General features: G+C 39.0%; 1 protein-coding gene across 3 annotated transcripts in view; it reads left to right on the top strand.

Annotated features, from left to right (window-relative positions):
* The first annotated feature begins 10,944 nt into the window (after positions 1-10,944).
* The window catches only part of arid1b (AT-rich interactive domain 1B), a 53,780-nt gene continuing 47,851 nt past the window's right edge, over positions 10,945-16,873 (top strand). For all 3 annotated transcript variants that reach the window (XM_067573145.1, XM_067573144.1, XM_067573143.1), the window contains exon 1: positions 10,945-12,367. In XM_067573145.1, the coding sequence (XP_067429246.1) occupies positions 11,222-12,367 (1,146 nt within the window). In that variant the 5' untranslated portion in view covers positions 10,945-11,221. The remainder of the gene's footprint in view (positions 12,368-16,873) is intronic.

Genomic DNA, 16,873 nt, shown 5'->3' with positions numbered 1-16,873 from the left:
CCTTCAGCACAAATGTGATTATTATTACCATTAAAATGTTTTTCTAAGTGGTGTCTGAATGTCAAACCATTGGACTCTAAGGTAATTTTTCCATTTTTCATTCATTATTACCAGGCAACAAACATTAATTTCAGAATGTAATAGGAAAGCCTTTTGGAGCCTTCTAAACAGTTGTTTATCTGCTAGTTTGGCATTTGATTACCACCTAAACAGTAATCTATATAACAAATGCATGACATCATTTTTCTAGCATCATTTTTCTAAATTCACCTCTACCAATAGTAAAGTTGTCTGTAATTAAATATATATATTTCATTTGTTTGATAAAAAAGTAGTACAGAGTATTAAGATAACTTTTAAAAAGTCATGTAACTGTGGGAGGTTCCATTAACTTATTTATATGATACGAGAGATTAGGTATTCTAATAAATTTAAGCTCAGAGAGTTGAAAACTCTTCATGACGACTTCTGATTAATTTAATCTGTAAAGCTCAAAAAAACCTCCTCTGACAGACTGGAATACATCATAACAATTAAGGGATTATTTTCATCCAACTGGTTGATAAATGCATTAATAATCTTTCAGCTTTTAGGGACAAAAATGTAAGTATGTGCCATTTATAACTATTATTGCCTTTAAATAATTTAGCTTCTAAAACCATCACAAGTAAACAACGTTTTCTTCCATAAAATCTAGTATAAATCTCTTTCACTAGTCTGGTTCAACATAAAGTTACAGCAAAACATTACACTTACACTAATATACTTGAACATACTTGAAGGGGCAGCTTACCGTTATTTTTAGTCGTGGAGGTTCAGTTGTAAAGGGCTGGAATTGTGGAAAACAGTAACACTGATGTTTGGGATGGATTGATGTGATGATGGAACCTCCTGTGCTGTAAAATTACTCAGTTTTATCTCCTTGCTCTTTTGAAGTTATTTGAAATTTTGAAATTCGTGTCTCAAGAGTGAGGCAGCATTTGTCACACCAGAAAGTCAAATCAAATCTGCAGGAAGCTTTAGCACGAGGCCACCGCTGCTCAGCGATACGTTGAATGCTTACGTAACGTCTGTAGTTGGAGTTTGCATTTCAGCCGGATGACAAGCAAAACAGGACACTGGAAGTATTGCTGGTTGTTCAGCAGCTGAAAAGTCTTTTCAGCCTTCCAGTGGATGGAACATCAGGAATGGCTGAAATATTTATATTTATAATTTTTGGAGACAATCTTCCCTCTGCTATCGGCAAGTGGTTGTTTGTGTGTTTGGCACATTTTAAAGCCAACCATCTGCTTAATGAGACTCAGAATGCTGCAGGATTTTCATCTTCAATCTTTGGATGAAATTTTAAACATGGTTTCTTTCTGTTACTCAGCTAAAGGAATATATCCGTGCTAACTCTAAGCTAGCGACCTCTGGCTACGTTTGAAAAAATGACTTTTACTTTATGAGGAAATTTAGACAAAATCTTACCGTTCTGAAACATCCTCCCGTAAGGGAACTTGCATTATTCATTGGGTAGCATGGGTAGGTACGGCCGGGGGTGAAGTGGGGCCACACCCCCAGCCAATCGGAGTAGGGGGTCTTTAATGCCGATTTTATGTAAATAGCTTCGGAAACAGCTCACTGCTAACTTCTGTTTGAATAGCTACTCTAAGCAATATTGCACTAACTTACTAGTTTAAAAACTAAAATCAATATTAATCCAATATAAAGAAAGTATACTGTGTCTGTAGTGCTTTATAAAAAAGAGTTACAAGGTGCATTTTATGTACTTACAACAGTAACTAAAGTAAACCAGAGTTAGAGCCATAACCTCAGGTCTCCTTACTATTCTATCACTCCATGATACAGCAACCTACTGCTGGATAACAGCTGAAAACATAAAACCTTTCTCCTAAGAAACAAGTCACTTTTATTTCATGGTTTTAAAATAATTTTGGAACATCAAACTAATGATCAGGCCTTTAGAAACAGCTATGTGCTAACTAAGCATTACCTTGCTAGTTAACGTTAGCAAAGCTCACGTACAGGACGCTAGCAGTTTAGCATTAGGTTTTCTGTTCACTAAGTTAACTGTGAAGCTTGCTTGTATAAATGACCAGAAAGAACAGTTTACCTATCAATGTTGTATGGACTTAAATGTTGACTTCTGATGTTTTCTGTCTGATAAAACTGCATTACATGTGTTGAAAACTGGTACTTATGTATTGGCTGGATCCTCTCAGTCCTGCTAACACTTCACACGCACAGATGCATGGAGGTAAATGATTTAATTTTGAGTGCATAGTTGTGGAAACTAAGGAGGGCATTTAGTCTGCATGATAGTTTCTTTTTTGCACATGCTTTGCCCTCTAGCAGGCTTCACTACTGAGAACAGATCACTGCGAGTCAAGTTTCACCATCCAGAGAGCTAAACCAAAACAGCTAAACAATGAATTGAAACTCACTATAAAGCTCTGTAAAGATTTTCTGTAGGTTCATCACTACAAGACACAACCAACACATTACACACTGACCACTCAGACATTATTATCATGAAAAATATTGATTTAATCTAAGCTGCTTTAATCTTATTTTTGTTCTGGAAACAAATGTACGATAAGGGCAGGATTTCTGAGATGCTCTGTGTGGTCACCAGGTCCAGCTGTTGTTGGTCTGTAAACAGCTAACAATAGCAGTTTTTCCCGCCTCCAGTCTTTGTGATATAGACTAAACATGTCCTAGGCCTTTCTCTGTACTGTATGCACAGAGATGAAACTCCATCTTTTCATACCAGTATTTCCCAATAGACTATGCAAGATTATTCCTAAAACACAAGGAGTAAGATGCAAGCACAACACATATTTAAAAGCATTTTCACTCCCTATTTACATTGGGAGATCCTTGAGTCTGTTGTATTGTTGGGATACATGTAGCACTGATGAAGTATGAAAATAATCAATACCTCCATAACCTAGCAAGAACAGCTCTCTTGTGGTCAAAGAAGGTACCTGATGAATCCAAAACATGAAAAATATTTGGAGGTTTAGACTTTGTATGTATAGAGGCAACATAAGGTTCAAATCTTCCTGGCAGTACTTACATGTTACTGTGACCTCTAAATGGAGAATTATATAAATTTCTTGACAATGTTTAGTTTGGCTCATGGATTAATATTGTCAGATATTGTCAGAAGAAATTACAGAGAGGTTCATTAAGTGTGCCTGTACTATCTAATGCCTGAGTACAGAGTACAGACTTAAATTACCTTTAAAAGGTCAGAATCTACATCTGTGGCAGGTTTTATTTAGGTTGTGAAAGTGTAAATTGTTCATGAAAACTATGAGAATAAGATTCTTATTTTGATCAATTAAATCTCTGAAGCTCAAACATGCTCATCTTCCTGAGAATTTCGACTTTTCTTCACATCACAGCGTCACATCAACACATCATTACAATTTTTAAGCAACAGGTTGATGATCAACGTTAATAATAAAAATTCAAAAAATTGTCGCAGTATTTTTTACTTATTTCTCAAGTTATAGTAAAATGGTTGACATTCCTTTTATATATACTGTATATACTGTGTTAAACTACTTTAATACATCATATATGGCTCTTTGAATACTTTTAAATGCTGGAAAGTTCTTGGTATTGCTTGGATTGTTGTTGTCGTTCTTTGTCTTATGTCTAAAGAGTATCTGCATATCAGAAACTGAAACATCTACAGCAACCTAACTTGGAAGATATGTAACACATCAAACTAACTGAGCCTTAAGGCCTGTAATGTGAACGTAGCCTAAGTCCCACCTGGACATCAATCATTCTCTGATACTTGCTGTGTTTTTGAGAAGGTTGAACGCAGACTTTATAATTGATGACATGGCTGTGTCACTCTGATTTAGTGGATGTGTTCTCATCTTGTGGTGCAGGCCATGGCCATTTTTGCTTAAGTCAAAAACACTTAAGAGTTTTGACATCCATCAAGTTTAATCCAATTTTCACCTAATTTCACACATGAAAAGTTTGGATCAAGCTGGACACAAGCTGTATTTTGAGTTTAAAGTTGTGGTGATGAAGCAAATTTTACATAAACTCTCACAAATCAAGTTTTCTTTGTGCTATTGTAACCAAAGTCGGTGCACATGTTCACAGTCTGGTTCTGAAAGCTCCCTGCAAAATCTGGAGACATTGTGCCTTAGTGGGGCAACACAAGGTCAAAAAAGGTTATATCTCATAATTAACTGAAAGATTTTCTGTTAAATTAATTTGGACGTGGTTGTGAATGATGGAAGCGGGTGGAATTTATATGCAAATAATATGAATTTTAGCAATAGTGCACTTGTAACCTCAAACATTTGTCAAGAATCATCAGCAGGTCATAGAGATCTTACAAAAGCTCAGTCCTACTAACACAGTGGATTTATTTAGACTGTGGCCTTTCAGAAAAACCACAACAGGATGTATCATCACAAAGCTCCAGCAGAGGGCAGCATGCTGCTATTTTCTGTTGGTTTCCAGTTGCTGCTGCTGGTTTAATCTTCTTCCTATTATCATAAATGTGCATTTGAAACTATGAACACATATTTCTACTTTAGAGGGAACACAGTCAGTTAATTGTATAATTTAAACCCCTTAATTATGGTAGATTGTGTTTATATTCTATCTTAAAGAGCTAAAACATCAGGATTTGATCTTTAAAAGACCATCGAGTGCATAAATGTTAAGCCAAGATCCTTCTTCTTGGAAGAACAAAAATACTCCAGAGGTCAAATTTGCACAAATAAAACACTGCAAAGATTTTTCTCCTGTTCAATGAGCACATGTTTCAAGATTTAGTGTCTATTTCTGAACTAGATATAATTTTATCATAGATACAGAAAACCTAAGGAGCATGTTTCAGCTTTTCAGAACGACATTTACTCAAGTAATTATTGTACTTATGTAAAATTCTGACTTTATACTTTTATTCCACCACATTTCAGTTTTTATTCACCACATTTATCTGACGTATTTTTAAAAATCTATAATTATCAAATAAAATACACTACATTTTTATATAGTAAATTAAACCACCCAGCAGTTAATATTAAAAATGACTACAGCATTAAAATGTAGCCTACATGTTACTGTATTAATAATATATATAATACAGTAGCTTAATATACAATAGTGTAACATTTTGGCTTCATACTTTCATAGTAGAGCTGCAACAATTAGTGGATTAATCAATTAGTCAATCGACAGAAAATAAATCGGCAGCTATTTTGATGATTGAATAATAATTTTTTTGGCATAATTTGGTATAATTGCCAAAAAAATGTTGGTTGCAACTTCTCAAATGTGAGAATTTGAAACTTTTCTGTGTCATACATGATATTAAACTGAATATCTTTGGGTTTTGGACAGTTGGTCAAACAAAAGAAGATATTTAAAGTCGTCACTTTGGGTATTAAGATATTAAAAACAGGCATTTTTCACTATTTACTGACATTTTATAGACAAAACCATTCATCGAGAAAGTAATACATAAGTTGCAGCCTTATTTCATAGTTTAGTATATTATAGTTATGGTTATATCTCTAGTCTCTATTGTTTTTGTATTTTTATTTATGTCAAGTGGCTGCCGTAACACTTTAATTTCCCTTTGGGATCAATTAAGTATTCTATCTATCTATCTATCTGTCTATCTATCTATCTATCTATCTATCTGTCTATCTAAACAGTTTTTAATTTTTCAGCAATATTTATATTTAGTGAGATGTTTAGTGAGATTTTGAATGCAGGACTTTTACTTGTCAAAGAGTATTTTTACAGTATTTTTACCTTTATACTTTTACTGCTGATGACCCATCTTACCTGTTCAGAGGAAGTGAAACTTCACGTATTGAACTGACTCACAGGAAACACAAGACACAGAACTGAATAAATGCACCGTTGCTGCAGGTATTGGCCCCATATATCAGTCTGACCCTGATTCGTTCGGCATGTGGTGTTTTCAGCAGCAGAACACTGTGTTTTCATGAGTATGTTTCTGAGAGCTGCTGCTGCTTTCTGACCCAGTTTCCCTGCTTGACTTGACTGGGTTGTTTCCAGCGCTGCTGTGGGAGGTCCCTGCACACAGCTCAGCATGCTCTCTCTCTCTCTCTCTCATGTGTAGGCAACGCTTCCCTTTTTTACTCCTGAAATTCTGCCTAAATGTAGTTGGTGTTTACGTGCTGTGAATGCAGTGAGTTTGATCTAATCCATGACACCAACTATAATAATAATAATGACATACAAGAATTAGGAACATTAGAGCATCACGTAGCACTGAGCCCATACATAAAACAGATGAAAGTGCAAGTGAAATGTATATATAAATAAGTAAAATGCATATAAAAGAAATGAGCTCATATAAAGGTAAAATTTAAGTAAAAGAAATAACCACATTTGTAGACAAATAAGATGCAAATAAAATAAATAAGCTTATGTAAAGCAGATAGAATGCCAGTAAAAGAACAAACCTTGAATATAAAATAGATAAAAGTGCAAAATAAATGGAAGTGCATTTAAAAAATAGTAAAATAGATAAAACCACAAGTAAAATTGTAGTGAAAATGAAATAAAATAAAATAAAACATCATACACCATAAAATAATAATATAAAAAGAAAATATAAAAGTGATGCGATAATGTAGAAGGATAACATTGTTAAGTGTCGTCCATCTTGTAAAAGTGAGTTAACATAACCTCATTACTCTTTATTTGTCCTGAATACATGCAAAGCACAAACATGTAAATCAAAGTAAATCTGCAAGTATTTTTTAATGTCATGTTCAATTCTGGTGAATGTTGACCAATAGCAAGCTGTCTCGGTCCAAAATGGAGGAAGCTATCGTAGCTTATTAGCTGCGTGTCACCATCAAGTGGCAACTACCGTGTTTTGAGGCTGAAGCACCTTAAATTGCCACCAACGGCTGCTAGATGCTCCTACTGACTCCCATTCAAAAAGCCTTACCTTCATGCTTGTGTTGTATCAGCTCTCAGATATGTGTTGCTTTAGAAAAAAGCGTCTGCTAAATGTAATTGTAAATTGTAAATTCTCTCTAGAAATACTAAGTCAATAATTTTTTCGACGAGTCAATCTCTAAATTCAGGCCCTCTAATGAGTGTGCTGGTGGTCATTTTGGAAATTATTGCTCCGTCAATAAGATTTGAAGACTAATAGTAGCTTCGATGTATGCCATGTGGGTGTTGATTGACAGCTGTGATTGACAGTTGGCTCACCTGCTGCTTTCCCCAGCTCCGGGACTCGCACTGAGTCAGACTATTGTCGCTGTTCCACTAAGTTTAAAGATGCCCTCTATCTACGCCTAACCCTTCTCCCTTATTGAAAATTCCAGTCTATAAATATGCAAATTTTTCATTTCAGAAGTTTAAATGTTGGACACAAGATGTCTCCTATTTTCACTGTGATGTCCATTCTCAGTGTTTGTGCACTGGAGGCTTCAGGTTTCCACATCACACTTGTGTAAACTGAATATTGGACCAGGATTGGATTCAAAACTAGTTGTGATATCACAAATCATGCTTGTAGGCCTTCCCCTTAAAATCAGATTTTCAATGAGCACAGAGAAACTTTCCACCTTCAGCAGATGACGGATGACATTCTGCACAGAGAAGCTCAAACATCTAACTGTAATAGGAAAAAGAAAAACAGTGGAGGGGGACTTTAATGTTACTTAATTACAATACCTGTGCTGTTAGCACAATTTAACCAAAACTAGCCGACGTTAGCCCAAGTGTGCACTGCTCAGTGTTCGCAGTAAGCTAGCGTTAGCTTCGGTCCGAGTTTGTTGGGCGTGTTACCAGAGTGTGAAAGGCAACATCCCGTACTCCTTACTTGGAAGGTCCTGTCTCCAAACGGAAAAGATGGCTCTGACCAGAAGCTGCAATGACTGGGCTTCGAACCAGCTCCAGTGAAAACCAACAAGTGACACTTCGCTTCATCCATTTTATATATAGTCTGTGGTCACCATCCAGCCTTATTTAACCTCCTTTATCGGAGTATAAACTACTACACATGAGAAGAAACGTTTTCAATCAGTTGATGGTATACAAACATCTTCTGAATAGACTGTGTGAAGTTACTGTCCATTTAGCAACTGAAATAAGCTAATGAGATTTGCTAACTGACATTTAGCAATCTCAATAGCTCGGAGAGCTTTATGTTCCCTCCTCAATAACCTTTTATTGAAGAACAGTTGAGAGAAAATAGAGAGAAGCTCCAGGAGCTATTGTGACTCACTAGTGCTAACATGTTAGCAGTTAACTGACCAGCTACAGCAGTTCACCAACTAGCCCTGCGACTAGTCTCTGTCACCAATCTTCCAGACCTCTTCACACAGACGAGTTAATGTCACTTTGTGGTGTGAGTGTTGATTGACATGTCATACTGGGTGTAATTAATAACGTGTTTCAGGGTCCTCGTATTGTGCATACTGATTTACGGTTTTCTGTTCAGATGCTTAAAATGGTCAAAGTTCCAAAACTTAAGGTGAACATATGTAGAAATGCTGCCTGCAAGTCAAAAGCCAGGGCTTCAACCTGCTCTCGACGCTTTGTTTTCAGCATTTTTTTCTACTTAAAAAACTAACTTAAATGGCTGTCCCTTCTGTCGTCTTTGTTGCTAAGGTTGTTGCTAAGGTGTTTCTTTGTGTTGTTCACATTGTCAACTCTCATTTTTTGGATCAGATTCAGCTCCAACATATATGGATGTATTTGAGAAGTTTTCATTTTGATAAAGGAAAAAAAGGAGTCAAATCCTGCTGCTATAGTTTATGTGGTCTACAGAGCCAGACAAAGCTTCCTGAAACTGACCAATCGGAACAGAGTGAGCTCATCAGGAGGAGGGCCTTAAAGAGACAGGAGCTAAAACAGCCTGTTTCAGACAGAGGCTGAACTGAGGCGCTGCATAAAGGGCCAGTATAAGATAAATAAGGAGTTTTTATCCAACCCAACTACCAGACGTACTCTGCCAGTTTGAGCTTAACGGCTCCAGTAGCCAGGTGTTCTTTGCATGCTGGGATGTGAATGAACGAATTTAACAGTTGCTAGCAGCTACCCAGAGAATTAATTGAGGTCCGACCTGGACTAGTGAAACGAAGAACATTGTTTTTGGCCAGACGAACTTCTTCAGGACCTTCTTCCTGTGTTTATGTTCTCAATCCCACCCTAGACAAATCTGACTTTACGCTGTGTAAAAAGAAACCAAACCAACGGGAAAACGCACCACGTTTACCAACTCATCCACTGATTCCTAGTTACAAAAACCGTCACACACAGACCTTCGCCCCTTATTACGGTCATTAGTAAGAAGGTTTCAGGCACTATTAAGGCCACAGTTTGCTTCAAACGAAGTGCTTGTCGGATCATCTGACAGCCTCTGAATCAGGTCTGACAGTTTAGTAACTTTTCGAAACTGACAATCACAGCCAATTTGGCAGTGACTCTCAAGCTGTCTTTGTTCATTCTTAACACAACTACTTCTGTCTCTTTTCATGTAAACTGTGAATGTCTTCTTGCTTTTTCACTGTTATGTATGATTGAAGTCTCGCCTCCCTTTGTGACAACACTTTCACCTTTAGACGTGGTCAGACGACACTTTGTACGAACTACTTTGTTTCGAATCTGACTTTCAAATACGCTGTTAGACAATTCAACAAGCACTTTGTTTGAAGCACTAAGGTCTTTACACTCTCCGAAAATATCATCATCGTATAATAGTCCTATAGAGACTTACAGTGTCTCATGTTACCCGGTAGTAAGTGTGCAGTGACCTTTCAGTGCAGTCTGGGGAAACGTGTGCGTAGGTCTGACTTCTAATACTTCTAATGGAGTTTTATGAGGTTGAAACAGTAAAACGTCCCATTTATCCGTCCATTTATCAGGCTGTGAAATTTAAGGAAGATGGAGGGAGCCAGTGACTCAGTAAAAAGAGGAGCGCAGTAGGCAGAGCATGATATGGGTCAATATGAGCTCCATTAGGTATATACTGTATATACTTATGATGAAAGAGTTATCCACATAGCACCTAATGTGTTATGAGGAGTTCAACCAAGTAAACATTGCTTCATTTTAAGGAGCCACAAACCAAAAATGAAAGGAAACCTCTGATGGGTATTTGCCTTTTGTCTAAATCTGCAACATTTACATCACATTTATGTCAATTAATGTGTATTTGAGGGCACAAAAAACGTTTACTTTAGTCTGTGCTGATACAGTCAGTGGTGAAAGAGGGTTCCATGTTCCCTCGACTCTAAATACTTTATATTCTGCTGGGTTTCATCTATAGCAATGAATCATGTCATTAAGATGAATAACATATGTGGTAAATTTTATATTTGTATTTAATATATGAGGATACGATATAGTATTATGGTCATACACATGTTCCACTTCTGATGATTTTTGAATAACCTCCTAATGAATACTGTAAAGAAAAACAACTTGCATTTAATAGTGTAATAGTAATGTCAACATATGTGTAATAACATGTATGTATGTAGATACATATCGGTACATATGGAGGGTAAATATTCTGTGTATGGGTTCATGGAGGTTGTCAATCACAGCAGAAATGATTAGTCGAGTAACCGATCAAAACAAAGGTAATCAATCAGTATTTTCAAATTAAAAATACAAATAAATAACCAGTTTCAACTTCTCAAATATGAATTTTTACTGGTTTTCTCAGTCATCTATGAGAGTAAATGTAATATATTTGGGCCTTAAACTGTTGGTTGAACGTTTTCTAACGTTTTTATGAAAATAATCTTTTATTACAGCTTTAGTATGAATTCTACATGGTATGTGTGGGGGCACTATATCTTGTTCATGTTTGGCACATGTATGGGGATTATTTAGGAGGTCATGGGACGTGTGTGTGTGTGAGTTTTCTGCCAGCAACCTCACTGACAAGATAGTAAAAGAGGGAAAGAAACTAAACTGATTTCAGCAAAAGCATTCTCTTGAGTATTAAGTTGGACTTTTATGTCACATTTTTCTCCACTTCTCTGAGCTCCGCGGTGCGTGCGTGCTCCAAATCCATCGGGGTGACCGGGAGCAGCTGCCCGGGCCATGTGCACCTGTGCATGGCCACGCAAGTGGCATCAGCCCTGGTGTCAGACGGTGAGAGGGAGTCGTTGATGTTTCCCCAGACTGGGAGCACTGGTGCTTCTGCTGGAGCTGCACCATCAGCATGAATAATGTAGATCCTGGAGGAGATCCAAGCCCAAACACAGCTGCTGCAGAGGGTGAAACAAGGAGGGGAAGCGGGGATAAAAGTCCGGGGTCCATCTCAAATGTGACCGTCATGGAGACAGGGATGCTCAGCGGGCATAAAGTGAAAAACCTCGGCAGCAGCGGCGGCGGAGGTGCTCCTCCTCCTCCTCTTCCATCATCATCATCATCATCATCATCTCTCCACACACCTCCGCTGTTCGGCCAGTTCATCCAGCAGCACCATCACCACCACCACAACAACAACTACACCATAAACAACAACAACAACAATAACCTCCAGCAGGGCCAGAGAGAGAGACAACATCATGGAGGGAAAGAAAACATCCTCCAGGTGGGGAACAGCCATCACCAACACCAGCTGAATAAAAGTAAAGAGGAGGAAGAGGAGGAGGAGGAGGAGGAGGAGCGGATGGATGCCAGCCTGGGATCAGTCACCAACACCACCAACAGCAACCCTCCTCCATGTGGGACCAGCTCCGAGTTTAATCATTATTATGGGAATGGAAGAAGAGGAGGGCCTTGCTTTGATCAACATGGCGGACAACAAAGCGCAGGGACTGGGGTAAAACCGGCGGCGCACTCGGTACACAGCACCATGGATCAGGTTCAAAACTCCCACGAAGGGTACAACAACAACAACAACAGCCCGTACAACCACTACCCGAACTACCGCCCTGGCTACGGGAGCAGCGGCTATGGAGGCATGATGAGCCCGTCACGGCAGGGGAGTAACCTGCTGGGCCCGGCCGCTGCTAACAGCAGCAAAGCGGGCATGAATGCTGCTAGCACCCCGGCTGGAGGTGGAGGAGATGGCGGCGGCAACAACGGAGGATTTCAGCGGTTCCAGCAGCAGCAGCAGCACCCGTCGGGAGCTACACCGACTTTAAATCAACTATTAACGTCTCCGAGCCCGATGATGCGGGGTTACGGAGGTGGATATCCAGATTATAATAATCCTTCTGCCCCGCAACAGCCGAGCATCGGTCCGGCTAAAGACACGGGCTCCCCGTACGGCTCGGCGGCTCACGGCTGGGGAGGACAACACAGAAACCACCCCGCCATGAGCCCGGGGAACAACGGGCAGGGCAGCGGCAGGTCTCAGGTGAATAACACGTTATTAAACTACAGCCTGTTGTAGTTGGCTGCTAATAAATGAATCTGAATAACGAGAAAGAGTCATTTTATTACGGCTAACCTGCGAGCTAACGTTATATCACAGTTAGCCGCTATGCTTCCACTGCAGATCATTTAAACAGCTCCACACACACACATTTGGGCATTTATTTACTATTAGGCAAATAAAGACTCGACTTTATTAATAATTTGCATAATCTACAATAAATTACAGCCATACTAATTAACAGTAAAGTAGTAAAGTCAGTGTTTCGATTCTGTGTCCAAGGTGACTCCGTGCGTAGCTTGCTAGGCTAAGCTAATATTAGCATTTTAGCTGTTGTGAACCGAGCCGCACAGGCCCGAGGAGGCTGTATGTATGTATATATGAAAGGCAACACGCTTTACTGTAAGCACCGTGATATACACTGTGATTACAATTAACTGTCATATTGTTAGATAAAGTTAGAAAATAGTGAGATATCTTGACAGGAGTTGACAATTAGCTGCGGCCGCCTGTCGTGTTTTGACAGCTCCATTCAACTCTGACATGAATTCACTAATCGCCTCGCATATGCTAATTATCTCTTTTTGAAGTATATTTGAGGTGTCTAGTTGTTTCCACAGCTGTTGTTTCTCTCTCTGTGATGCTTATAGAGGACCACAGAGAGGTAATTAAAGTTATATCAGCGGTGTGTGTTCCTGCTTCGCCCTCTTAGCTTGTGATCTGGCCGCAACTTTAGTTGGCAGGGAGCCCATTATGTCCCCATCTCCACACAGGAGCCCTGACCTTCACACATGCAGATTAGCCATGTGCCCATTACCGCCGGCACAACACTGGAGCTCAATATTCAGTATGCTCCAGCTGCTGCAGCCCGGGCCTGCTGGAGGCCTCAGCCTCGGTGCACGGCTCATGTCACCGGTCATTCTTGCTCAATCTCAGAGACAGATTACCACGACTGCTCATTAATAAATAGTGTCTTAAAACAATAGTCAAGTGCCCAAATGAACAGTGAAACATGTTTATCTTGCTGTAATCATTCCTCCTGTTCATACTGACCATTAGAGGATCCCTTCATAATGCACTTACAGTAAACTGAATGTCTTTGAGTTGCTGACTGTTGGTTGCATCATGGGCTTTGGGAAACGGTGATTAATATTTTTCACCATTTTCTGACGTTTTATAGACCAAACATCTAATGGAAGAAAGTCATTGACTGATAAATAGATAATGGAAATAATCCTATACATTTCTGAATGCTTTTCTACAAAAATCTGCTATGACTGAAGGTGAACATATCAAACTCCAAATCTTTCATGATAATGTTATTTGGGATATTTACAACCATAAAACCTTAAAGGAGGGGTTCAAAAATTTTCAAGTCTGTCTTAAAACAACAGTCAAGAGCTCAAATGAACATTGAAACAGGTTTTTCTTGCTGTAATCATTCCTCCTGTTCATACTGACCATTAGTAGATCCCTCCATAATACACTAACAATGTAAGTTATGGGGGACGAAATCCACAGTCCTTCTGTGCTAAAATGTATTGAAACGCACAATAGGTCATTTCTGCCGCTATGGGTCTCTCAATCAAAACAGTAACCAAAGACGATGACGTTGTGAAGTAGTGTGGGATCATGGGAGTTGTCTTCATTGTTAAACAACCACCATTACTGTCATCGCAGTCAGCTTCACCCGTTTAGGATCCCTTTCGTGTTCATTGTTCAGGATGTTTTTACCAGGAGCCTAATTATCTGCAGAGATCTCCTCCTTTCTAAAATGTAAGGACCCGGTGATTAAAACCAGTAAAAACACTGAATAAAGCAGTCCATGTTAAAAATCAGTGTTTCTTTGACGCTTTTAAGGTGGACACAGGACGTCCACAGGGGCTGCTAGCCAAGCTGCCGCTAACGTTTGATCAGCTTGTTTTTAGCTTAGGATTCCCTCAGTGTTCATCGTTCAGGAGGTTTTTACCGGGAGCCAAATTATTCGCAGAGGTCACCTCCTCTCTAAGACAAACGGACCTGGTGACTAAAACCAGTAAAAACACTGAATAAAGCAGTTTCACTTTAAATATCAGTGTTTCTCCGATGCTGTTCGGTGGACACAGAACGTCCGCCGGGGTTGCTAGCCAAGCTGCTGCTAACGTTTGCCTAGCATGTTTCTCTGATAACTTCAGATCAAGACGTCCAATGACTAAAATCCTTCATCTGATTAAAAGATATCTTTACAAACAACCAAGATCTAAAAAGTGTATCATAAAAATGTGGCTTAAAACTGGATAAAAAGTCAGTTTATGACAGCCTCTGGCAGACAACCACAACGCTGTAAATGTGGCAGATATCCACTTGATATGACTAACTCAGACTGCTGAAGCCTCATATAAACTTCAAATAAAGTTTTAAACGCATTTTTATACAAAATGACTGTGGACACACTGTGGATTTTGTCCCCCATCACTTATATTGAAAGCTCATTTGAAGGGGATCTTTTAATATCTAGTATGAACAGGAGGAATGATTACAGCGAGGAAAACCTCTTTCACTGTTCATATGGACACCTGACTGTTGTTTTAAGAGTTATGTTTAGTGTGTATGCCTTTTAATTTCTGTTAAACCGTTAGTCTGTGTTACCGTAATAAACAAGAATGCAAGACGCTTTTTCAAACACTTACAACAGATCTGTTAAAAACACCTGGCAAGATTCAGAGGCAATTATAGATCCAGTTTGTGCCTGTCGTGTATTGATTGACATTACAAGCCACCAGTCACAGTACTAAGCATCTGTTTTACTGAGAAGTGAATCCCTAACGATGATTTTCATTATCGATTAATCTGCAAGATGTTTCATTTCATTTCAATTCATTCATTCATTCATATTGAAACTCAAAGTGCTACAGTATTAATAACATAAAACACACAACATAAAGAAAATAGCAATAAGAGTTAAAATGAAAAAGCCTTCCTGAATAGAAAGGTTTTTAGGCCTTTTTTTAAAAGAGACTAGGGTCTGTGCTGCCCTCAGATGGTTAGGAAGGCTGTTCCTCAAGCATGGTGCAGCAGAACAGAAGGCTTGATCCCCCATGGTGCGGGGCTTAGTACTGGGGGCTTGGAAGAGCAAGCTGATGGCAGATCTGAGGGTGCAGATGGAGGTTTTTGGTATGATCAGTTCCTATAGGTAGGGAGGCGCCTGTCCGTTGATGGATTTGAATGTGAGTAGCAGGACTTTGTAGTCAATCCTGAAGGAGACTGGGAGCCAATGCAATGAAAACAGAACTGGGGTTATGTGTTCTCCCATCAGGATCCTGGCAGCGCTGCTCTGAATATACTAGAGCTTCTGGATGCTCCTGCCAGGGATCCATGTGAAGAGCGCATTGCAGTAGTCCACTCTTGAGGAGATAAAGACATAGACAAGTTTCTCTGCATCTGACAAAGTTAGAGAGGGGCAGAGTTATGAGATGTTTTTGAGATGGTAGAAAGAGGTTTTGCATAGATGTCTTATATGGTCATCAAACATCAGCTGAGGGTCAAACCTCACACCCAGATAAATGACTGAGGACAAAAGGGGGATGTCCTGGCTGTCAAAGGTGAGATGAGTTATGAGGCAGTGTTAGTTTTGACAGCAAATTTTGATTTAGTTTTAGTCATATATTAGTCATCTGAATTTTAGTTTGTATAGTTTTAGTTGAATAAATCTACAGTAGATTTAGATTTCGTCGACTAAAATCTAACAGGTTTAGTTTAAGTATAAGTGTATTGGGTTATTTAAATGTATCTCTAGAATTTCCAATTTATTTTCTTTATATACATCAACTGTATATGAATATGGACATCATGACAGCTCCCCAAAAGTGAAGCCAAAACGTCTCCATCGCCCCCTGGTGGCTGGCTGCAGTATAGGTCATAAATCCCGCCCTCTTCATGTTAGCGGATGGGACATGAGCCAAACTAAAAAATTAAAGTACACATCAAATAAGTTTTTCCCAAAGATAGTTTCTATCATTTTAGGTAGTTCTTAACATGCTGATGTTTGTCCAAGTGCTCATATTTCTGATAAGTTCATTTTTAATTAGTTATCTGACGACATAAAAGGGGGGGTGTGATGTCATGATTGACAGCTGTGATAGCCGCTCTCAAACCTCCGTCAGGTGGTGGGATGTGTCCCGCGGGCCGCCATCCCACGGCTCGACTCTGCTGTGTCACATAAGCAAGATGGCAGCTCCTGAAACGATATTTTGGCGTCACTTTTGCATAGTGGTAGGAAGTGGAGACACGTTGTCCATATTTATATGAAGTCAGTGATTTAAAGAGATTGCTTCACAAATGCATTATAGAGTCCTGGAGGGAACATCTATTTACCTGTTATTATGAAATGGTATTAAGGTTCGAACATGCAATACAGAAAAACAGTTTTAACTTTTGTGATATGAAACATGTCTCTATTTATCTGAAAATCAACTACAAATAAAACCAAGTCTCATATAAAAGAAACAA

This window comes from Thunnus thynnus, chromosome 18 (assembly GCF_963924715.1).
Source record: "Thunnus thynnus chromosome 18, fThuThy2.1, whole genome shotgun sequence".
NCBI classification, from domain to species: domain Eukaryota; kingdom Metazoa; phylum Chordata; class Actinopteri; order Scombriformes; family Scombridae; genus Thunnus; species Thunnus thynnus.
The sequence above is the reverse complement of the archived record's forward strand: the minus strand, read 5'-3'. Positions and strand labels throughout refer to the sequence as shown.